We start from the raw sequence: 23,218 nt of genomic DNA on the forward strand, positions 1-23,218 counted from the left end.
AAATTCACAGTAAAATGAATTTTTTACCCCAGATAAAAATTACTTTTATCATCTGCATTCAAATTCTGTTCGGACAAGGCAAATTAAAAGCATTGTAATTTCTGCTGGTGAAAGGACACAGGAGAAAGGTATAAGTTTGGCAAAATACTTAGCTTACTGCATGTGGAACCATTCTAGCCAAATGCTGGCTTGATGGGTTTTCTGCCTGGGTTGTTGTTCTGTAAAATCTGTTGCTTCAGTGGTGCTGCAGTAACTCTTCCCAAGGCCGTGCTGGGAACCATATAGGGGAATTTGTAAGGCTGAAAAAAGCTTTAAAGGTTCAGGTTATTTTTCATCAGTGCAAGGCGAGAACACTGAAAGGCCAGTTGCTGAGGATTGAAACTTCAGAGTGACTGCATAGATATGATTTTGGCTGCACGGGGTCCAGAGGGAGCAGCAAGTACAGCTTAGTATGTTTAGGGCCTCACAGTGCCACAGCAGTGCATGTGCTGAGTCCAGTTCAGTTTTCCTTGAAGTTGGTATGGGTTTTGCATTTGATTTATATGAGGAGAGAAGATTTTTCTTTTATTTTGTATTGAGGTTGTGATTACTTAGACTCTAAGCCCATTGCTTCATGGAAGATAATAATTGAAAGAAAACTGCTGCACATGCACTTGTATGTGTGTATGAAAAAAGGAAAATAGTGATGTGCATATTCACCAGCATTAGGACATTTGTGCATTCAGGTATCTTTTGTTCCACGCAGAAATTCTACAAGTCTGATGTTGGACTGAGCACAGAAAATCTGTAGATCTGGGGTACATACTGATATTTACTGCATGCCAATGTGCGTTCCAGACAGAAGTTTGGCATTTGCAACAGATTTGATATCCCTCTGGTTTTTTCCATTGAGTTGATTTAATGTATTGTGAGAGTTGGATATCACACCAATGCAAAATGTGAATGTTTTGTTTTTTAAAAGAAGTTTAAAAACTTGTGATAAAATTAAACTCTCACTACATTAAAGAGTGAACACAAGGGAAACATAATCCCCATTTTTAAAGGAAGACCCATGAGACACCACCTTGAGTACTTTGTTCAGCTCTGAATAGGACATGGACCTGTTGGAATGAGTCCAGAGAAAGGCTATGAAGTTGATCAGAGGGCTGAAGCATCTCTCATATGAAGACGGGCTGAGAGAGTTGGGGTTGTTCAGCCTGGAGAAGAGAAGGCTCCAGGGAGACTGTGTAGCAGCCTTCCAGTACCTAAAGGAATCCCCCAAGAGAGCTGGAGAGAAACTTTTTACAAGGACATGTAGTGATAGGACAAGGGCTAATGTCTTCGAACTGAGAGATCATTGAGTTAGGAAGGTACAAGGAAGAAATTCTTTACTGTCAGGCTGATGAGACACTGGAACAAGGTTACCCAGAGTTGTTGATGAAAGTGTTCAACACCAGGCTGAAAGGGACTTTGAATAACCTGGTCTAGTGAAAGGTCTCCCCATGTATGTCAGGGGTTTGGAACTAGATGATCTTTAAGGTCTCTTCTAGCCCAAACTATTCTATAATTCTATGAACTTTTCTTGAATAGTTGCTTCCAGTATGAGTACTTGGAGTCTTTCCCTGGCTTCTGCATCCATCCAACAAAGACAATTTGCTTAAATTTTATGCTGCTATTCCCAGTATGTAGGTTGCCTTTATATCTGTTCTCTATCAATCTGAGAATGAGCTCCATTGTTTGTTTTCTTCATGTATTTGCATCATGTGTGCTTTATAAGGAGTTACGACTTGAGATTTGAACTGCTTCTCTCCTCCAGGGAGAAAGAGAAGGAGGATCCAGGGAAAATGCAGGGTATTTTATTCATAATGGACAAGCTATTAATTTATACTCAGATTAAGTACCGTTGTGGTCATTAACCTTTGCTTTCATTCTTAATGATATTTTTGTTGTCTAGACAGATTATGTTTTCTTTGTCTTTGCACAGTGAACTTCAACATTTGTGAAGTATTTTTTACATGTCAAGGAAGAAATTATCTGCACTATTGAAAGAGTGTTCAGAATAGACACCGTGATTAAATAGCTAGTAATCTAGGAATCACAAGACGTTCCTGTGGAACCAATTGAGCTTTGAACAGAACCCACAGGCAGAGCAGGTACATGCAGGCAAGCTGGTTCTTGTGCTAAGGGAGGCAACATGTGGAGAGAGATCTGGTCATAAGGAATGTGAAGAGACCCACTAGTATTAACTAGATGAAACAGAAAACTCCTTTGTGCTTAATTAAAGATTGTAGTATCTATTTTGGAGTATCTGCCTGTATGTAAAGTAAGTGTTTTTTGAAAGCTTTATCTTTTGAAAATCAGATGTTGTTTGGTCTGAGCTTTTTTTCCCCACCATAATGTTAGTGTCAGGTTCATAGTAATTTGAGACAACAAACTTTCAGGTGCATAGAAAAATGTGTATTTTGCAGTGCTAAGCATTCACAGAAATGACCCTCATGATATTCAGGGTATTTCTCTGTTAAACTGCAAGTGCTGATATGAGAGTTGCCAGGCAGGTTTTCCAGGAGAAAATATTCCCAATTCCAGCTTTCAGCCAAAGTAGTCTTGGCACACATGAGAACAGTGATAAGATCCTAAGCATCAATAATCTTTTAAATTTGTGATGGCGTTTAGTATTAAGAGCTGAGCAAATCTCTTCACCCTGTCAGCAACATTAAGAGTATGCAGTTTTTTAAACCAGTTAGTTCTTCCCAAAGTTTAGGGGTCAGAAAAACAATCAAAGTTTGTTTCTTTGTATATACACTAATAGACTTAGGATGTATGTAGGGATTTAAAAAATGGCAATCAGCCATAAACTATTCCTTGTTTGGGGTTGTTAATTCTAGACCTCATAGTAGGGTTGTGCTCTGTAGCTCATTGGATTTCTTACTTCTCTCCTGATACTTACTTTCCCTGTATGTGACCTGTGAACGTTCTGATGAATAAAAATACAATACTCCTTAAGCCATCTCTTCCTGGAATTTTGCTGTGTTTACTTTCGTGTGCATGTGCTGTAGGTAACTTCCTTTGATATTATTTCTGCAGCTTTATTTAAAAGCAGCCTTTTTCTTCTATTGTAAGTTGAATGCAATATGGGAGTCATGAATTAATTTTAAATATCTTTAGGCAGTCCATTAATGACAAAGATAGAAAGTACAGATCCTGTGAATATTCACTTCCTGTCTTGATTCCGAAATTATTTCTGTAAGTGTATAAAGAATAGAAAATACACGTGTGTCATGAATATCTTTAAATTGTGGACAAAAAGATAGCCAATCCTTTCTGTTGCAGTTCTAAAACTATTTTCCCTAACACAAGTGTAAGAAAAACTGAAGCTCTGAATTTTGTCTGAAAATCTTTTTTAGCTACAACTCACATGTGTTCTGAACTCTGTAAGGCAGCCAGTGGAAAGTATAAATTACTGTTTTACATGGAGTCAGGCTTTCTGTTGTGCTCCTGAGAACAGGATTACGTATCTAATGGGAGCAGGAGAGGAATCTTTCAATTTCTCTATACTTCTATGCTATGAACAATGACATTCCTGAACTGCAAGGATGTGTGATTTTCGGTGGGAGTGATGGCAAGGGGTGTAGTGGCTTAGAGCTCTTGGTATGTGAAAAGCACATTAGACATCTGTGAAGTTCCAGATCGGAACAGGACTCCAGAATGTACAGTGCTGAGGTGCTCCCTTTGGAAATTAAAAATGTTCAGCTCCAAATAAGAAGGAACCAAATGTCAGTTCTCTAGTTCAAAATCATCTGTTATCTGAATGCATGGTGGAGTCTAGGCTTTAATTATGTACAACACAAAAAGTAATTACCTAGGATTTGCACCTACTGTGGTTGTGTGCATTAGAATCGTAATGACACTACAAATGGCAGCTGTCTGTTTAAATAGGTATTTTTGTTAACAAATTTGGGAGGAAACTTGTTTCCCCCAGCCCTCTGTCTGCATCTCCTGTTTTTCCCAATTCTCCCCATCCCACCTGGTGGGGTCAGGGTGAGTGAGCAGCAGTGTGGTACTCATTTGCTGGCTGGGGTTAAACCAAGATACACTCACACACACCACCACATATTGTGGAGACAGTGATAGCACCAGTGTGGTACCCATGGCTCTTGTGCTCTGTGTTGCACTGGCCTTGTGAATCAGCCTTCCTGAACCTCCACTCTCTTCTCCCTAGAACAGCAGAGTATCACCAGTATGTTGTGCCAAACCACAGTCTGCTCCTTCCTTGTACCTGGCCAGTGGTAGCTAGAGCTGAGAAGAGATGCCTGCATCAGTCTGTTGATCCCATGAAACTGATGGTGTTCTGCACCACTAAAATTTTAAAAGCTGTAATTTCTTACTAGTTGGAGGGAAGTCATAGCCAAACTGTATACACTTGAGCTGCATGTCCTGAAGGTAACTTGAAATCTCGTTCTAAATTCGTCCAGCTTTATGGTGAAATTTTTGATCATTGTCAAGTTTTGGTGTGCAGGTTTGTTCTGCTCCTTGTTTTCTTTGTGCAGCTTTTGCAGTTTGCTGCATTAGCTGTGCCAACACAGGAAGCAGAAGGGACAGGAGGGGCTGCAGAAGTTGGCTTAACCAGTATAGCCAAATATAAATGCAGATGATGTCTTTAGTAAGGCTGTTTGGCTATGTATTTTGCTGTTCATTTAAATTAATTGTGGATGCTCAAGAGGCCCAGAAATGTTGATTGTTCCATATAAAAGTGGAGTTACATCTTGTGGAAATGTACAGAAAAACAGACTTTGTCTGCTTTTTTCTTTTGATCGCTTGCTCTTAGCTTTTGCACTTAATTACCAAGGGTCTGATAGTTTCCACCCAGCTGTTGTGGTTATCCCACTGCTATAATTATAACACTGTCTGTACTTCATTTTAGTCTCTCCTTATGGTTCTTCTCTAGGATACTACTAAAGTTATGCAGTTTCTTTGATTCTTTGAGATAAAAAGAACCTGCTTACCTAATTTTAGAGTGGATTTTCTCATGAAAATATCAGAATTCACTAGCTGCAAATATTAAACCAATCTAAATGCCTTACAGAGCTGGAGGGACTAAAAGAAGGTGACATTTCTTACTGGTGCTTATTGTATGTTTTCCCCAAACGCTGAAAATTAATCTTTCACTGTGTAAGTCAAAGCCAGCCACTCACGAATAATGGCCGCTCTTTACCATTATCAGCTAAAGTCTCTTGGTGTTTGGAAAGGTTTCTGCCAGGCATCACAATTCTGTACAAGCTGGAAGTGTATGGAGAGGAAAATCAAATATGATACTCAAGTACTGGGAGGGATGGGAGACATGAGTTTCTTATTCAGGAAATGTGTTGCTCGTGCATTTTATTTGGTGCAGTGGCTTACAAATACCTGCTATTTCTATGAGCCCCATCTTTTAGTAAGTATAGTGGATTCTGTTTCTCTCCTGCTTGACCAGTAAATGTTAGAGAAGTCCTAGTGAATTGCATTAGTAAAACTCAGTGGAAGACAGCAGGATTTTGCAGCTGTTACTGTTTGGCTTATGGTTATTTGTGATTATATCCCAAAAGGAAGGAAGTTAACTCTGAGGTGAAGGATGGAGGATTGGATAGGGTCATTGGAAAACACAGTTCCACTGATGTAAATTGACTGCATTTGGGGTCACCAAGGTCAGTATCAGCCCAGAAAGGCATTTCACAGCTCTAGTATATCTTCTACTGAACTTACAATTGACTTACCAGTTAAAACCAGTTCTTGGAAGACTGAGGCAATGTCTTTCTCCTTATTTGGAGAGTGCAGAGAAATTGCTCTGAAATCTGGGAGGTTTCAAGGATTTTTCTCCAACCTGCAACTCACATTTCCATTTCCTTTACAACTTACTGATGAAATGCACACTTGGAAGACTTGCATTTAGGAATGTGTGGCATGACTTCCAAGTCATCTTCCCACTGCCCATGTCAGGGAAACAAAACAAATGTTGAGACAGCTCTCTGCTTCTTCGATCAGTTCTTTGTGACATATCTTTGCTATGTGAAAAATAATGCCCCTCAAGTCTTTTATTTTTTTCCTTTCCTTTAGAAAGAAATGGATTTTGAAAGCAGTATTTGGAACTTCTGTTTCTGATTACTCCCGTTTGAACCTAGATCTTTATAAGAAGTTACGGTCCGGGCTTTGTTTCATTTTGTCTTTATTGGAAATAATAATCAAATTAATGTGTGTTTTTTCAAAAGTAAATTTTAAAAAATATTGGTGTCACTGCACATTCAAAATAAAAAAAAATTACTTGCAAACTCCCATTACTTTCACTTTTGTGTAAAGGTTGGCATCATGTAGTTCTCTCTGGCAGCTGCTGATCAAACAGGCCACAGTAGTGGTCCAGATTTCCTAAAATAAAATAGGTCTTGAATGAATTTAAACTCATGCATGATCCATTATGCACTTGACCAGTTAGTTTTAATGTTCACCTGTGAAAACAATTTGATGAGTGGCAAATCTAATGTCTTGCTTTATCTTCACTTAATCTCCATCTCACATGCTTAGAGGATGTTCAGGATCCCTCAAAAATACGCAATAATGATATAAATAGACCATTAAATTCTCTTTGAGAAGGCACAGAAGATAAGAAACTGAAAGAGGAAGGAAAGTACAGCATTAATGGGAGTCAAGAACTGAATAGTTTTTCTGCTGTCTCTTCTACAGAAGAAAAAGACAGGACTCATTTGAAAGTGGGATGGGGAAAAGCTGAGAAATGGATCTCTCTCAGGCACATTTATGTATTATCATGTGATTCATTATGAGCACTCTGGAAGCTCAGTGGCACCAAGATAGTTCTGGAGATACTAATCTAGAGAGGACTGTACTTCGTTCTGATTAAACCCTTTCACAAAGGGTAATTGAACTCTTAAGTTTTTATTTGTTCTTTTGAATATATTTAATCTTGATTAGGGCTTGCAGATTTATTGTGCCTTCAAGTACTGAAAAAAAGTTAGTGGCTAACTTGGGAGTTTTCTGTTGTTCTCTTGCTTCTTCTGGGCAGTAAAGAGGCAGAATGTCATGCAGGTAATTGCACTAGACTGAATGGATTGCCCTCGGGTGCTGGAAAAGGTCTAAGTCTATTGCAAGGCAAGATGATTGTGATGAATAGGAAACAGAGGGCCTGTCAAGGGAGTAAATCAGTTAGTGAGTCAATGGAAATGGCTCTGATAAATGAATGGATGTCAGTATTAAATCAGTCGGTGGAAAACATTGTTATACTCTGGGACAAGGATAAACATTTCAATAAAATACAGGGTAGCTGTTTTAGTTGAGTTGAATTATGATTTTCTAGTCAAGCAATTAGCTTTCTGGGATGACTGCAGTTTTTGATTTGTTTGCTTGCTTTTTGGCTTTACTTAAAGAGAAATACAGTGATCTCAATTTTTTGTACTTACTTTTGTACCTCTGCTGGCAGATAAATTGGCATGATATTTATTCTGCAGTAATAGCAGTACCCTTTAGTATATATGCTAGTAGTGCAACTTGGCTACTGAAATAAAAGCATTAAAGACAAGTAATAAATGTGATTTTGTTAGGCTGCCCTTATCCCATGTAGCTTTAGTTACAATGAAAATTACCAGGCTTAGAATAGAAGAACTATTTGCATTACTTCTTGATGTAGTTTACCAGGCAGTGCAACATAAAATATTCTTGTTTTACAATTAAGCTCTAGTTATTCTCCTTTTCTGGGCAATTCCTGATAGTTAAAAGTTGCTATAGTAAAACTGCATTCTATAGTTACAAGAGTATTCTTAAATGATAATGAAAGTTGCATGGCATACTGAAATATACCATGCAAAATAATCAATAGTATAAGCATATTATCGTTTATACAGTTCTTTGCAACTGAAATAAACTGTCCTCTACTTTGTTGGCATGTCAGTTTAAAAAGAAAATATCATGCACCGTCTAAAAACTGACATCAGTGAGATTTGTTTGAATCTCAGAGTAAAATTTGTCCCCAAGAGAGCAGACATTTTTTACAGGAAGACAAATCTCTATCCCTTCATGTTCCTAATGACAAGGACTTTTATCAGGTATGCAAATAAAGTGTGAGTCCATTTTCAGTTTTTCTTTGTCTTCATCCCACCACAGGAGGATTTTTCTCCACCTGTCAATAACTTCATCTCATTGATCAAGATATAAACTCTAGGAACTTGCAGCTTTTTGTATGCTATATTTATTTACTGTGGTGTGCTGAATGAACCCTCATCCCATGAAATTTCTACCTCTATTTTAATATTTAAATTAAGTAGCATTCAGTTTATTTAACAAAAAAAAAGCTGAAGTGCTTCAAAGTATGTATTAAAAAGAGCCAAATGTCACAGGAGACCTGACATTTCTAAATACTTTTGAAGCACTTATAGTCAATATCCCGTGTTCCCCCCCTTCTAGGGAAAGGCACTTAACTGTCCTAAGACCACTGTATAAGACAGGGCATAAGATAAAAGGCAAAATGCAAGAAGACATTTTGTAAACAGATTCAGTGGCTGCACGAACAGGTCCTTTTCTTTATCTCAGGATTCATCTTAGTCATTTGTATTTGAGGCAGTGACAATCTCTGAGCTAATGCAAAGGGGCATGTAGCAGCTTTCCCTCAGTGAATGCTGGCCGCTGCACTCTTAGCTTATAGTTGCCCCCTTTCTCTGACAGTGTTGGCTGTATTTTGGAGAAGATATGCTATTTCATTTTTTAATGCTCTTCCATGCTGATATGTCCCAGTTTCCCATAGATACCTGTTTGCTGTACTTTGCATGTGTGTTTTCATCAAGGTTTCTGATATCAGTATTCCATTGCGGACTTCCTGCTGCACAGAACTTGATTCACTGTTACTTACTGTAGCTTTTGTTTTCCTCTTGTTGGCTGGCTATGTTTTCTCCTTTCATGTGATATCATTAAGTCAACGAGTTGGGCAACTTATCACAAGTGATCCTTTTCAAACTCTTTTAATATCCCCTGTTTATTTTTAGTGTTGCTAGATTAAATGGTTCGCTAACAATATTTGTTCAGAGGCGATTTCAGGGATGCTAATTACGGTGATAACAGGTGGGAATTCCCGTGGGATATTTTCCAAATGTTATTTCTGTTTCTTGTTTCTTCGCAAAAATGGAAAGTATTGCCTATAGAGCATTGATCTATAGCTGTGGAGAATAGTAAAAAACCTGCAGTTTATTGCCAGTTTCTACACAGCATTTAGTGGAAAACACAAATTTTAATTTTGGTGTGATTTGGGAGACTGCAATGCAGCAGAACATTATGCTACAAAATGCTCTATTATGTCGTATGAATAGACAGACATGTCGTCAAGAGTTTTTTTGACCCATTTAGATGTATATGGAAAGCACTTCAAATAACTAACTAGAACCAGCTAAGGAAGCAATAAAAATGAATAATAGTGCAATATAGTAAACGCAAAATGGACTAATTATAGTCTGAAATCAAATACTGTAGTTGGATTTCCAAATTTTTAGTGTGCAGCTGTCAATTCTGGCTCTAGAAGAGAAAAGGAATTGCAGTTTGCAGCAGAAGGAAGCTTGTTGTGCAGAGGATCCAGCACTGTATCTTTTGTGATCCCAACTGGAAATGACATTGTAAAGATAATGCAATATGGATTTAGCCAGATTTACTGGCATTTATTTGTGGACTTCATCATCTTTTTCTTTTTAGCTCTCCTGTTTTTTCTGTTGCCTTAGTTCTTGTCTTCCGCAATATTTTGTGGATATATATGATAGACCCTCTTCCTGAGCAATTGTCAGTGTTGTTAACTCTTTCACTTTGTTATAGACTCTAAATTGCATTTTCAATTAATTTTCAAATCTAAAGCATTCTGTAGTCTTCTTCCTTGGAATCTTATTATTTATTTAAATCTTTTAATGCTAATAGACTTAGGTTAACCTTCTTGGTTTTCTGGTTTTAAGTTCAAGCCTTCATCTAGAATAGAGCTTGGGACTTTGAATTCAGAAAAGTTTCAGTTATACTGGAATCAGTCACTGTGTTTATAAGATGCTTTTGCCACAAGTGGCACCACTTCTTCCCAGACCAGTTGGGTCTAGGGAGTGCTTGAAGCAGCAATATGGCCCCTGAATCTCAATGCTCAGCAAATAGACATCTCTCTTCTCAACAATAGGCAGTGATCTCATATCTTACCAAGTGTGAGACTGAAATTCTGACTTAATTCTTCAGGTAACTTCCTGTATAATTTTGTTGAACTTTTTAGTTTTCCATTCCTCAGCACCGGGCATTAGGAGAATGTCTGTAACGAATTTCTGTACCTGCCAGTAAAAGAAAGTTGTTCAGACCTGGTCAGGAAGTGTTTAGGTATTATGGTAAAAGGGTCCTAAGACTCTATAAAGAGAAGAAACAAGGTCTGGACTTTTGCGGTGTCCTTCCTTAATTTAATTTTCAGTTGTGTTCTTTTGCCTGTTTGGACAACCAGTTGAAACCCAAAGGTTTCCCTGCTTTTCTCATGGGGAGTTTGAAAAATAGAAGGTTGTTAATTTTCATGTTTCTCAGTGAAGGTAATGTTTAAAAAAAAAAAACAAACCAAAACCAATTTCATTATTACATAATATTGAAGCATTGTAAGCCAGAGAGCTGACTGGTATTAAATCCACAATATGCATTAAGTTCCTGTGGTTTTTGTAAAAATGATACTTATGAAGGATCTAAATAGATTCTGTTTGCTTTATAGGTGGTGGACTGTGCTTGGGATGAACTTGTCAAGATCTATACTCCATCGTGTCTGGCAGTTCCTGTTTAGAAGAGAAGATTATCTGACACGCCAGGAACCTTTTGCTCTTCCCCCACAATGAGACTTGTGCTGAAGTGTCAACAGTGTCACTAATCTTAGTGTCTCTTTCTAAGTAAAACCACTTGAATGGAGTGTTGTGCACTTGAACATGTGGAGACTTTAGGGCTTGGTTTACTGTACAGGTTGTACTTGAACTTGCAAAATGTTCAACAACTACTCAATGGCTGAAGAGTGGCCATAGCAGATATGAGTGGTGTCTTCAGAGTTGAATCACCAACATGAGTTTGTGATCTGTCTGGCTAATGATGAGAGCAGAGGCCTGGATTTTCCTGTTCCTTATAAAGATTAAAAATAACTGGCAAGTGTATTTTGGGATAATGTCACTGTAGAAAAGAAAGGAAAAGAAAATAAAGGCTCTTTACTGTAAAGTACTGTAATGTCAACTGAAGTTTGTATCATTCAGATGCATTTATATATTTTGCTGTGAGTCACATTGCATTATTTTCTTTTGCAATATGATGAATACTCTTGATCGACAGTAAATGTCATAGTTTATTGCCAGCTGATTTGTTTGACCTTTGTGATTGCCGCTTCACAAAGATGGTAAAGATTATTTTCATGTATTTTTTCCTTTAGATCTCCTTGAGTAAACCAGTTGATGAAGTTATGTAGAAAGATACTCTAGTAATAGAGAAAATGGTTATGAAAAGATGAAATATATACACAACTAATTGGATCACAGTCCTCAAGATTTAGATGTAGGGCAACCATCTCTTCTATTAGACTTGTCTTCTATTTTCGCTTAGAAAATTTTTCCAAGAAAGAGAAGGGGAATGTGGCCATATATCCAGTGTTTGTGGATCTCTTGACAGCCTGGCCAAAGTGAGAACTGATTTCCAGACCAGTTGAAACTATATATATGCAGATTAATTGCATGACATAAGCATAGCAGATCCAGCATGGCCAAACTATTGTGGTTACTAGAATATACACAACGTGTTCTAGGGTATGTTGAATGCTTTGCATTCCCACTTTGACTCCTCAGCCTACATGCTGGTACTTTCATCTAAGTTTTCTGGGGCAAGTAGAGGTGTTCACTTGTTATGCTTCTCCAGACACCTTTGAATAGTCTTTTAGTATCCAACTATGACAGTATTGCAGCACGCATTGGTTTGGTAGGCTTCTCACCTGGTTTCCTGCTAGCCCTTTTTTTTACCTACTTAAAACTGTTTCCCTTCTGCTGTTAAGCCATCTTGATGTCATCATTATCATCAAAAGACTCTTTGCAGGTTGGGTCTTTGCAGATCTTTGGTTTTCATAGTCTGCTGTTAATAAATGTTGTACCCTTCTGGGATGCAGTGCTCATAGATCAACCAATAGCAGACACTGCCAGATCTGCTGGATGCTTTGAAGCAATGAAGGAAAGAATTCAGCTGAGCTAAGATGTGCCAGTTGCAAAGAAAGAATGATTGTTCTATCGTGGAGAAAGAGCCAGGGAACTAACAGGTAGCCACAGGGAGACATGCATACATTGATGGGGTATATAGGGCAGGACAGGAAGAAAATTTCTTCTACAATGTGATTATTCAGATCCCAGTAGGATCTTTTATTTTTCTTGGTCAATGCAAACAACCCCCAGAATGCCATAGTTTTGAGATGAATTATTAACAAAAAATAGATTTTATCTTTTTTTATGACAGTGTGCTGTACCAAATCTGAAACATTTACTGCACCTTAACTCTGTGTGCTGAGGAATAATGCAACAATAAAGCTGTACTGCATGCAGCTTTCAGCAGTACCATGGCCCATAAAATCTAATTTTAGGCATTAAAATTGATTATTTCAACTTCAATAGTTCTTCCACTCTTCTGTTTTATCTCCCTTTTCTGCTTCAATTACAAGTCACTTGTCTGAGTGGAACATTTTGATGGCAGGTGTGTATTTTATATACATGTTTCTGGAGGGACAGGGGGAGTGGGATATTCCAGAATGCTGCCATAGTCTATCAGTTGGAAGGGCAAATTTAGTAAACGTAGTGCAGGGGGGAAAATTAGGAATTCTGAACATGCACACTCAGCACATGGATTAAACCTTTCCTCAACTGCCTTGTCTCCCTTCATGTCCTGGTTAGCTTTAGTGCTGAGGGTTGCTGTATCCAGATTTAATTCTCTTGAAAGATGAGCACATCCAGAAGATGCACATAGTAAATAAAAACTGTGGCCTTTGATCTTCCTGTGTGATGTTTGAATGGAGAGAATGTGCTGTAACATTTCTGCACTGTAACAGAAAAAATAATTTGGCAATAGTTGTTGCTGATTCTTAATTCTCAGGGAATATTTGCTATAGTTGTTTTGAAGAAACACTCCTTATTTTATGACCAAAATACTAGCTTCCAATCATTTTTTTTCATTTACTGCAACAGTTAACAACAATCTAAAATATGTAATGTGTTCTACTTTCAAACTTGCTCCTGTGAAAGATTTTGTTTTATTGAAGTCTGGGTTTCTCTTTGGTTCACGAAACATACTGATTAATCAAGTTCTAAAGGTGTGGATTTGTTGTTCTGTAATGCTATTAAATTAATTGCACACAGTATCTTTGACTATAGTCTTGTGTTCTCTTCCCCAATTAAGAAATGTTGTTCAAGAAGTAAATGCAGTGAAAGATACTGAGAATATCTTCTAAGTATCATAAACATGGTTTATTTCAAGTATGAATACTGGGTGATGGTCACATCTTCCCCCTGCACTTGTAGAGACCATACCTTATGTAACTTTTCCTACCTGTATGTCCCATTAGATCTGCATGTTCATAAAGGAAAGCTATTTTAAATTATTCTTTGTGTCTGCTTGTGCAGAGTATGTGTCAGTGATGAAGTGATCTCTTTTTTCTAGCCAAGTACAGTGCTGGCCTCAAATTTTGCTGCATAAGCAGGGTGTACTGTGCCTGTCAGTAGTACTGCTCAGCTGTGCTCAGGGTCACAGGATGGGGAATGGATACAACTCTGCACAATTCTTCCTTGACAGATCTCATGATTGCTTTAGACTCTAATTAAAGCAAAGTTTCCATTAAACATTTTATATAGATCTTTACAATTTTCATCCAAAAGGCCATTAAAAAAAACTATGCCCTTAGTAAGACACCAATTTGCTGCAGATTTTTTTTCCTCTCACCCATGTCATTGTACCTAAGTGAAATGCAGAGCTGAGCATAATTTCCATCAGAGGATGAGAGCTAAGGTACCATAATTATCTCATTAGGGTAAGGAACCACAGAGCCATTCATTGCTATGATCTGTGCCCTACTGCCAGCCAAAACTCTTAACAGTCAACATACGAACTGAGCAGCCACTGGACACATGAACAGCCAGTGTTGGGGAAGTACCTTCATTGAAGTGTCACCTCAGATGGTGTCTCCCTGTTTCTTTATTCAGCTCCTCCCCAGTGAAGAGCAGAACACATTTTTATGACTCTGGAGTTGTGGGGAGGCAGTGGGAGTACTGAACCTGGCCAGAATCCATGTTGAGAAAGGAGTGGTTTGGCAAGGGACAACAGCTTCCCCTCCAATTCCCTCTCCTGTCTATAGAGAAGATGAAAATTAGGAGTACCATAAGAGATGTTGCAAAAGAAGCTGCCTTTACAGCACAGGTGAGTTCTAAAAGAATTTGGTACTTGAACACTTGGCTTTACAAACTGAGTATTGGGGCAGCCTCTCCTTGAGTACTCCATTCAGTTCTGGGCCCCACAAGGTAAGAAGGATGTGAAGGTCCTTGAATGCATCCAAAAGCGTACCTCAAAGCTGGTGAAAGGGCAGGAAGGCATGTCCTGTGAGGAGAGGCTGAGGACTTTGGGTTTGTTTAGTTTGGAGCAAAGGAGGGGCAACCTTATCGCTTTCTGCTGCTTCCCGAGGAGGGCAAGTGGGCAGGGAAGTGCTGATCTCTCCTGCTAAGTATCCAGCGACAGGATGCTTGGGAATGGTTCAAAGACACACCAGAGGAAGTTTAGACCTGACATTAGGAAGCATTTCTTTACCAAGCAGGCAGTCAAGCACTGGAATAGGCTTCCTAGAGAAGTGGTCGATGTCCCAAGCTTGTCAGTGTTTAAGAGGCATTTGGACAATGCCCTTAACAACATGATTTAATTTTTGGTCAGCCCTGAACTGGTCAGGCAGTTGGACTAGGATGATCATTCTGCATTCCTTACAAGTGAAATAATTTATTTAAAAAATTATGTTTCTGATACATTAGTTTTTCTGTTTCAGTCAGGGAAGTATTTAGCCCACAAAGCAGTTTTGCCACCTGACACTGCAAATTCAGAGATTCACTTTTCCAGTGATGATTTCACTGGTGAGGTGACAAAATTGTTTCTGTGAGAGGATACACTTAGGCATAGGGCTTAGTCCAAATTACTACAGTATTTCCCAAAAGCAGTTTGATTTTTTTCCATCTGCACTTATTTGGCAGAAGGAGTTTGTGGGATTTTTTCTCCCATGTGCAAACACTGTCTAGGTGATCCACATATTCCTTTAAATTGTGTTGCAAGTGGGCTAGGGGTGAGTCCAAATGGAGGCTGATGTAAATGTATTGGCACACTTCTTCAGTGGGTTCTGAAGCCAGACTTGGTCTCCAGTAACTTTGGTTTCCTTTCCCACATTACCAGTTTTCATCTTTAGACACCCATACTTAATGTGTACCTTGTTTCATTTTATAAACCCTGCCCTGTCTCCTTTACCCTGACTGTCCTGATGAGAGAAATTGAATTTCTCTCTTATGATTTTAAAAGAAGGCTCAAAGTTATAAGGCAGCTCTGAATAAAAGTATAGTTCTTCTTTCCCTTGTGTTGCCTGACACTGCAGGAGACTGGTAGAGAGGACTGGCTGCCCGAGAGAACCGCTTTTGCTTTGCCTTTTTTTTGGAGTGGATATAATCTATTGCCGTCTCCTGTTAAAACCTTCATCCGGCAAGTTGAGATAAGCGATCATCTTATTTAAACACTACCAGGCTTTAAAACATCACTTTTGAAGGCTGTGTGACTACCAGCTTTTGGTGACTTCTCAAGGAAAGTCCCTCTGCAGGGTTCTCCCTGCTTTCCTAGCAGCGATTCCGGTCTCTCTGCCGTTCGCAGCCCGAGACGGGGCTCCCTTGGATGAGCCGGGAGCGGTCGTGTGCCCGACGAGAGGAAGCAGGGGGGCTGCGGGAGGGATGCTGCCGGTAGGCTCTATAGGTGCTTTTTCCCGGGAGGCCGTATACTTTTGGGGAGAAAGAAGCGGTACTCCGTGCTTGGGAACGTGCGGGCCTGCACTGCTGTCCCCGCTCCGTGAGACGTGGGGTTTCCCACGGCTCTTCCACGTTATTTTCGGGCCGGCGGCACTCCGCCGCGGGCGCCCCGCGGTTCTGCCAGTGCGGAAAGCACCTCCCGCTCGCTCCCGCTGTCTGTTCTCCTGCACCCGAGCGGGGTTGGGAGGGCTTGCAGACGGCGGGGAGGTCTTCGCATCCGCGCTGAGCCAGGTGTGCTCCGGGGGACACCGCGGGGAGAACCTGGGGGACACGGGGGGCGGCGGGATGGGGGACACCGAGAGCGGCTACGCAGACACAATGGGAATGGCGAGGGGACACTCCAGCGGCGGGGAGGGGACGCGGAGAGGAGGGGAGACACGCTGGGGGCGGCGCGGGGGGGACACATCGGGGGCGGTGGCTGCCCTGCCGGGAGCGCGTCCTGCCTCTGCCCGCCCCCTGCCTCCGCCTGTCCCCGTCCCCCCGCGCCGCCGCGGCGGGTGGCCGGGCGGGCGGCAGTGCCGCGGGCCCCGGCGGCGGGGCCGAGCGCGGGCAGGATGCTCCGGTGGCGGGGCCGGGCTCGGGGCGTCGCGGTGGCGGTGGCGCACGGGCTGTGCTCGGGCTCGCTGAACATCCTGCTGAAGTTCCTGCTGGCCCGCTACCACTTCGCCTTCCTGACGCTGCTGCAGTGCCTCAGCAGCGCGGCGGCGGCGCTGGGGCTGGAGGCGCTGCGGCGGCGGGGGCTGGCTGCGCTGCCGCCCTTCGGGCCCCGCCTGGCGCGCCCCTTCGCCGCCGTGGCCGCCCTGGCCACCCTGCAGTCCACCCTCACCCTCTGGTCGCTGCGCGGCCTCAGCCTCCCCATGTACGTCGTCTTCAAGCGCTGCCTGCCCCTCGTCACCCTGGTCACCGGCGCCCTGGTGCTCCGCGACGGCATGCCCTCGCCCGGCGTCCTCGTCGCCGTCCTCATCACCACCTGCGGCGCCGCCCTCGCCGGTGAGTGCGACCGCGGCCGGGACCGCACCGGGGAGACGGGACGGGACGAGACGGGACGGGACGGGACGGGACGGGCGGCCGCAGCGGTGTCCCCTCCGGCTGGGCTTCGGGCGCGGGACCGGGAGGGCAGCGCCAGCCCGGGGGAAAGACGCGAGGGGACGAGGGAATGCAGTCCTGGGGGACAGCTGCGACCCCACGGAGGAAGGTGCAGCCTCACGGGCGGGCAGGTGCAGCCTTGCAGGGTTGGATGCACCCCGCTATGTTACTTTCTCAGAGGGCTCGGTACAACCTTTTGGAAATAGGTGCATCCTTATGGGGTTCCGTGTAAACCTGTGGGAACAGGTGCAGCCTTATGGTGGGAAGCCTTATGGGGGGTGGGTGCATCTCCAGGGGTAGATGTAATGTTCTGGGAGCAGCTGCAAGCCCGCGGGGCAACTGCAGCCCTCCTGGGGCAAGTGCGATCTCATAAGGGCAGGTGCGAGCTTGGGGTCAGCTGCAGCCCTCTGGAGCCAGGAGGACCCGTGTTGCTTTCCAGCCGAGATGTAGGTGGGGTGGGAGGCAAAGCCGGCACTCTGTGGCCCAACAGCACTCCTGGGATGGGGGCTGCCTCAGAACACATACACAGTCCGTAGTTTAATCCTCAAACAGGCTGACGGGACACAGCAGGGAGGCTATCGCTTCACAGACCCCACAGAGCTCTGTTGCTAGAGGCTGCAGGAGGGCCAGTGGGTTGGAGGGCAGGCAGCCTGGCCAGCCAGGGATGGATTGTGTCTGTGCTGGCAAAAGGATGCTCAGGGTTGCTGTGTGTGGTTTCAGCTACAAATCTTCCAGAGTGTCTTCACAAAAGGGAGAAAGCAATCTGATTTTGGCTGGGGGATTTAGAGGGGGTATGTAAGACATTCAATAGGTTTTCAGCTTAAAAAAAAATAAAAAGAGATATCTGTTTGGAGGCAAGACTTGGACAAGCATGACAAATCCTTTGGGTTATGGAAAGTGCAATGATGCCTATTTCCTATATATCCCTCTGGTCCAAAGCAGTGCTCTCTTTCTGTCTCACATGCAACACCTATGCTTCTTTCTCTCTGTGACTCTCCTGACAGGAGCTGGTGACCTGACTGGGGATGCTATGGGCTATGTGACAGGCGTGCTGGCTGTGCTGATACATGCTGCCTACCTGGTGCTCATTCAGAAAACCAGTGTAGATAGTGAATACGGACCCCTGACAGCTCAGTATGCCATCGCTGTTTCGGCCACCCCTTTTCTCATCATCTGCTCCTTTGCCAGCATGGATTCCATCAATGTCTGGTCCTTCCCAGGGTGGAAGGACCCTGCCATGGTATGCATCTTTATTGCTTGTGTCCTGATTAGCTGTGCCATGAACTTTACCACCCTTCACTGCACTTACATTAACTCAGCTGTGACCACCAGCTTCGTAGGGGTGGTGAAGAGCATAGCCACCATCACAGTAGGCATGGTGGCATTCAATGATGTGGAGCCCACAAAGTTATTTATAGCTGGTGTTGTGGTCAACACCTTGGGGTCTGTCATTTACTGCGTGGCCAAGTACGTTGAGACCAGGCGGCAGAGCAGCTATGAGGACCTGGAGAAAGAAGCTAGAGAAGAGGAGGAGAAAAGGCAGGTTGGAGACCAAGGTCTGTTTGCCATGGAGACAATTTCCCAGGGAAAGGGGGCTGAGGAATCAGCAGTAGAGGGATCATCCACAGGGGACAGACAGAGTGGAGAGGAAGAGAAGGACATCACTGAGAAATCAGCCAAGGCACCTGCGGTTCAGGGAAAATCAACCATCACACAAGAAGTGAACAGAAGCTCTCTGAAAGAAGCCTATCTTGGAGTATGGAGGTTGGTGAGGGGTGCTAATTATATAAAGAAGGATTATTTGATAGAAAATGAAGAGCTACCAAACCCTTAAAAAGTGTATTTGAAAACTGATTGCTTGAGGACAGACACCTGGTTCTCTGTACAGAGGGAGAGGCAGAGCATACATTTCCACATCAATCCTTACAAATCCAAATCATTCAGGATGACTTTACCTCATTGCCAAAAAGCAAAACATCATCGTTTGCTCATGCTTTGGGCTTGCTTTCAGCTGCTTTCAGTATGTCACTTTAGACCCACCTCAGCTAAGGTGCTGGCACTCTGATGCAGACACAGAGAGAGCTGGGTAATGGGAAGTCACGGGGTGCTTGCCCAGCAGCGTGGGCTATGGGGGACATCAGTACCACTGAGTTACTCGGCAGTGCCAGTGACACAGCAGTGGCTTACACCTTAGATTGTGACTGGAGCCTTTTGATTTTAATACATTTGAAGGCTCTGTCAATGTGCTTCTGTATCTGTATCTGTCCAATTATAGGTACTCTATATAACTAATTCCTACAATATAAACTCGTATTAACTGTCCTTTTTGTGCTCCTCTGTGTCAGTACAATTGCAACAGAGCTAGAGTTTGTGCCACTTCAGTTGTATAGGTGTAAAATCACTGTCTTATCTGGAGAATTGAAACTCTCCAGGCTGAGCCTTGGACCTGGTTTACATTGGGTGCTTTGTGTCTTCAGCAGAAATACTTTAGTCCTGTGGTGGCGTACATGAAAGCAGAACCAGATCTGAGCTTCTGAGAAGCTTTGATTGGCAAAAGAAAGATGTTTATCTATGAGATTTAACTACACATAGCATTTGGAATATTAGCTTTACTCAAATAAGAGTTTGGAAATGTTGGTATGTATTGATTGGATTTGGGAAAGCTATAAAAAAATTAGGGAGAAAGTGTGTGCCTTGTGTTATCCCTCCTTGTACCCTAAAGTCAGATGAATCAGAGCCTGGACTGGAACCCAGGAGTCCTCTCCATCCATTCTCTCATAAGCAGAGGCTGAGAGCAGAGTTGGGGACACCGACTCTCTGGAGTTCCCAGGGGTGCTTTTACAGGACAGTTCTGCTCCATCCTGGCCACGTGTTGGTCATGGCTTTGTGTGCATCCCCCCTTGCTGACCCTGTGCTGTGCTGTCCAGTGATAGAAAGTGCGGGTGGGCAGGCAGGAGCTGCCGCCTGCTCCGGCAAATCCCACGGCTGAGTGCTTGGGGACAGGGATGCTCAGTGTGTTCAGCACGAGGACATCCATGGCTTTGGTAGAAGCAGCTCCCCAGTGTCCAGACTGCCCTGTCCCTGTCCCCGTGGACTGTGAGGGGCAGAGCTGCCTCTCCCCTCAGCCGCTTTAGCTGCTTGTGTGGGAAGCGGGAAGGAGGCACTCCAGCAAGCCCTCTGCTGAATATGCTGATATTTTGTCCCACATCTGTTTAACTGGAAAGACTGTGGAAACAAATGTTTGAGTGTTTCTTCACCTGAGGATATCCTTTTGGTGGGTGGGGGTACTTGGGTGAAACCTTTGCTCAGATAAGAAAGAGAAAAAATTTGAATCTGAGTATTTCCCACCCCAAAAGTGTGCTGCGGCCATCGGGGTTATCTGGATCACAGACTGAAGCAAGTTGCTACCGTTTCCTGAAAAAATGAACGAAGTTTGTTGTTGTTGTTTTTAATATTGTTATTGCTGTTATTAATAATTATTTATTATTATCTATTAAGCCACTGAACTGAAAATCAATTATTCCCACAGCCCTAATTAAGCGGTGCCTAGCCCAATGCTCTCTCCAGCCGAACAGGCAGCATTAGCCTCCCAGCGCGTTCAGTCTGAAGTGAGCAATTTGCCCAGCAGGGAGTATTTGCAAAACTGCTCTCTGGGGGAGCTTTAGGTTCTTGTCAATAAATGTAGGCAGAAACATCAGGTACTGTGACAGTATGTTTTCTGAGTGATTGCAGGAGTTGGCTGACCTGGCATCACCCATGAATTTTGAAAAAGATGGCTATAAGGACATTCACACTAAAGCCTGTAGCTGCTGAGCTGGGGGACAGGGCATGGAGATCTGTACATCCCATGTTATGTGCAGCTTGTGTTTAAAAGATACTGGCTGTATGCCAAAATACGTTTACCTTCTGTTCAAGCTCCATAAGGGATTTTTTCAATAAAAGTACTATTTATTGTTTCTAGGCTGATACAATATGGCTTTTGTTAGTCATTCAAATGCATCCTAGACTAAAGAAGTTTGTGCCTATGACTTGTAGTTGCTATATTACTGAACTCATTGCAATATTGAACTGCATTGTAGTCATACAGATGGCTGCAGAGAAACCCATACTTCTGATCTGTCCTCACTGTGCTCAGTGTTTTGTGTCCACAAAAAATATGGATCTTCTTACCACCTGGATGCCAGTCTTAGATCCCATAGTGCACACACCATGTTTGACATGTGCTGTAGGAAGCTCTCACCCTGGACTCTTGTTTCAGGACTTTTTCCTGGAGGGGGTTAAATGTTTTGCCACTTACTGTTGTTGACTTATTAGTAGAAATCTGTGGAAATTCAAACAGTTTTGACTAATAAAAAAGCTGCTGTTACAATGTTGTACATTTGCATGTATAGTCAAAATGTGTTTATGTTGTATTCCGTTTTTACCTGTAAATTCCCTAAATTAAAATGGGAATTGGGCAAATGCAATCCACTTTTTCAGTAACAGACACTGTCGCACAATAAAATAAAAATACTGCCTCGTGCTGAGGTATTTTAACAGCATCAGCGGAAGACTGCAGAGTGAGATGTGGGAATAAAATGCACTGCTTTCCAAAAGCCTTCTGGTTTTCTTATTGTTGCTACTCCAGGGTGCTCCTTTTTTCTTCATTTATAGTTATTCTTATGCCTTTATACCAGTCAAGTTTCCTCAACATGTGACCACACACTATAAATACTGCCATGGACAGAGGGACTAAGGACAGACAAAGGGACACAGGATTTGGAAGTTCTGGGACCTCGGTACATGTCAAAATTTCTGTGGTTCTTGGTGATTTTTTGGTTACATATTTAAGATGATTTAATGTCATTGGTGTCACTGTTATAAGTTTAGAATAAATAAAAGTAAAACGATGCTCATTAATATTTCTATTATGAAATCATTGCATTATTAAAAGGCATAATATTAGTCTAATTTTACAATGTTAAGTATTTGTATTACCATCTATGTTGCATGGCAGTGCTAGGAGATGACTTAAGCATTAATTTTTACCTGTTTGCTTTGGATGAAAGGTACGTAATGCGCCCGTGGCTGAAACTGGGTTGTGCCAGACCAGGCTGTAGTTGGTGATTATTGCTGAATTCATCTTAGAGCTCCACACTAATGTGCCTGCAGGTTGATTTAGAGAAAGAAACCGTCCTTATTGTCAGATAATAAATGAACCTGATGCACAATGACTGCTCTGAGAATAAACAGGAATATCAGTGTCAACACATCCTTGAGTAACACCTGCTGTAGCACTCCCAGATATGCACGTACACGCACGTGCACACGCACGAACACACATGCAACGGGACAACAAAAGCCAGACTGGTTATCTTTTTTGAAATGCATTCTTGTCTCTAAGAAATTAAAGAGAGAACAGTTTATTTGGATGCAGGTACAGTTAAGGTTTCTAAGGATAAATAAAAATTTGCGTACATCACAAGGAAAATATGCAGCAATCTGCAAAGAACCATCTGAGAGTGAAAGAAATTTTACAGTTTATTAACCAACACTCGAGACCCCTGCATATGTTTGGGGATAGTTTATTGCCAGTGTTTAACAGCTTCCTGTAATTCTCTTTGCTGCAAAAGTGCCTGTTTGCTGCAAAGGCTTTAGAAAGCAAAAAGGTTCAAGCCCTTCAGCTCTGGTCTCTAAATTAACATACAAGCATTTTGCTGCTGATTGTGGTGAAGGCTTAACTCCTTAACCCTCTCTGCCTGTGTTCTGTATAATTTCATATATCACTTTGAGGTTTCTTCTGTGGTTTTTTAACCTGGAGTCTGTGAGTATAGTGTTGGCAATCACTCTGCCTCTCAATTAGCTTCTATGTTCATGCTTCAGTAGCTTGTTGAAGGTCGTCAGGAAGCTTTTCACTTCAACCTCATCCCTGCTGGGAATTGATGAGCATACACATGCCCTCCTTTCTTGTCCTTTGTTTCTGCTGTATCTCCCAAATCTTTTTTCCAGTGTCCATCCTGAAAACCTCTGCAAGTGGTGGAGGACTTGCCACAGAGGCTTCTGCTACATTTTCTTCTAGAAGGGCAGGAAGGGATGGACCA

The 23,218-nt window shown here is 42.3% G+C and overlaps 2 protein-coding genes across 3 annotated transcripts in view; both read left to right on the plus strand.

The window, feature by feature from the left end:
- Window positions 1-13,372, plus strand: part of PEX7 (peroxisomal biogenesis factor 7) — a 41,450-nt gene extending 28,078 nt beyond the window's left edge. For both annotated transcript variants that reach the window (XM_085055659.1, XM_085055658.1), the window contains one exon: window positions 10,718-13,372. In XM_085055659.1, coding sequence (XP_084911785.1) covers window positions 10,718-10,786 — 69 coding nt within the window. In that variant the 3' untranslated portion in view covers window positions 10,787-13,372. The remainder of the gene's footprint in view (window positions 1-10,717) is intronic.
- A 3,189-nt stretch (window positions 13,373-16,561) lies between these two features.
- SLC35D3 (solute carrier family 35 member D3) lies at window positions 16,562-22,039 on the plus strand. The gene is made up of 2 exons (XM_085055660.1): window positions 16,562-17,042; window positions 18,143-22,039. Exons 1-2 carry the CDS (start codon window positions 16,607-16,609, stop codon window positions 18,970-18,972), a joined length of 1,266 nt encoding a protein of 421 aa, XP_084911786.1. The 5' UTR covers window positions 16,562-16,606; the 3' UTR covers window positions 18,973-22,039.
- The last annotated feature ends 1,179 nt before the right edge of the window (window positions 22,040-23,218 follow it).

Source organism: Lichenostomus cassidix, chromosome 3, assembly GCF_008360975.1.
Source record: "Lichenostomus cassidix isolate B80296 chromosome 3, HeHo_3.0, whole genome shotgun sequence".
Taxonomy (NCBI): domain Eukaryota; kingdom Metazoa; phylum Chordata; class Aves; order Passeriformes; family Meliphagidae; genus Lichenostomus; species Lichenostomus cassidix.

What these genes read in the sequence shown, in the direction of transcription:
- SLC35D3 (XM_085055660.1), top strand. Translation starts at nt 16,607, where the DNA reads ATGCTCCGGTGGCGGGGCCGGGCTCGGGGCGTCGCGGTGGCGGTGGCG. An exon ending in CTGCGGCGCCGCCCTCGCCG is followed by an intron (nt 17,043 to 18,142) that starts GTGAGTGCGACC and finishes CTCTCCTGACAG; the next exon opens with GAGCTGGTGACCTGACTGGG.